The sequence below is a fragment of the Neophocaena asiaeorientalis genome, unplaced genomic scaffold (genome assembly GCF_003031525.2).
Source record: "Neophocaena asiaeorientalis asiaeorientalis breed wild unplaced genomic scaffold, Neophocaena_asiaeorientalis_V1.1 scaffold78, whole genome shotgun sequence".
Classification (NCBI taxonomy): Eukaryota; Metazoa; Chordata; class Mammalia; order Artiodactyla; family Phocoenidae; genus Neophocaena; species Neophocaena asiaeorientalis.
Genome location: NW_020175018.1, coordinates 3997785 through 3998919, shown reverse-complemented (window position 1 = coordinate 3998919; position 1135 = coordinate 3997785). Strand labels below are relative to the sequence as shown.

General features: G+C 48.3%; 1 protein-coding gene across 2 annotated transcripts; it reads right to left on the bottom strand.

The window, feature by feature from the left end:
• Positions 1-243: 243 nt before the first annotated feature.
• Positions 244-643, bottom strand: LOC112411487 (60S acidic ribosomal protein P1-like). 2 transcript variants are annotated; one of them, XM_024762647.1, is made up of 2 exons: positions 546-616; positions 244-470 (listed from the first exon to the last, which is right to left on the bottom strand). In XM_024762647.1, exons 1-2 carry the CDS (start codon positions 614-616, stop codon positions 272-274), a joined length of 270 nt encoding a protein of 89 aa, XP_024618415.1. In that variant the 3' UTR covers positions 244-271. The 2 variants fall into 2 exon arrangements, with proteins under 2 accessions (XP_024618415.1, XP_024618416.1); XM_024762648.1 differs by having other exon boundaries at positions 244-643.
• Between the last annotated feature and the right edge of the window lie 492 nt (positions 644-1135).

Genomic DNA, 1135 nt, shown 5'->3' with positions numbered 1-1135 from the left:
TGAGCCACAGGCAACTCATGAAAGTTTTAAGAACCAGTCGTCACCTCTCGTTTCTACCCCTTCTACTCACTTTCTCCCCATTCCCTTGTTTATCCCTCCTCTTGGCCTTTCCTCTGGCCCCATGCTTGCATCTAAAATTGGACTAAATTTGGCTTTCATTTTTTTTCCCCCCCCCGGGCTCCCAACCCCCCTGGCTTTCATTTTTTAATCCACTGTACTTTCTTTTTTTTTTTTGAGCTCAGCTTTTTATTGAACGTGTTACTAAAGAGGTTTAGTCAAAAAGACCAAGGCCCATGTCATCATCAGACTCTTCAGATTCTTCTTTCTTTGCTTCCACTTTCTTCTCCTCAGCTGGGGCAGCAGTGGTGGAGGGGGCAGGACGTCCTGCTGGTGTAGCACCAGCTGCTGGGGCAGGTCCACCTGCCCCCACGTTGCAGATGAGCCTCCTGGTGTTGACGATGGCCAAAGCCTTTGCAAAGAAGCCTGGCCAGAAAGGTTTAACATTTACGTTGGCTGCTTTAATGAGAGCATTGATCTTATCCTCCGTGACCGTCCCCTCGTCGTCACGCAGGATGAGGGCCAAGTAGATACAGGCGAGCTCCGAGACGGAGGCCATGGTGTGGGCGAGCGCTAGGCAGGGGCTGCCGGGCGCAGTGCTAGTCACCGGATGAAGTGAGGGACTCACCCCAACGTGGCCTTAGCTTCCTCGGAAGGACAGAACACCTTAGCTGCAGCTGAGGAAAAGCTAATCCACTATACTTTTAAAGGAAAAGAATTGTCTGACTTTCCCACTCCAAACTCAGATTGGACCTCCCAGATGCTTTGGCTAGTTTTATAGAGCTAGTTCAAACCCCCTTGACCCCAATTTCAGCATCAACTATGTCTGTTCCAACTCCTCAAAAAAAAGGTGCCATCGGCCTTCCAGTTTTCCTTTTGTTATTGTCGGTGTTTATTTTTTTACGCTAGTGTTTGTTGAGTTCTTGCTTTGTACCGAGCACTGTGCTAAGCACTTGCTCTGTTTTGTCTCACTTGATTCACCCCTAAACCCTGTGGGGTAAGTATTAGTATTATCTCTATTGTACAGACAAACGAATTGAGCCCCAGCAAGATTCACTCACTTGCATAGGTTTGCACA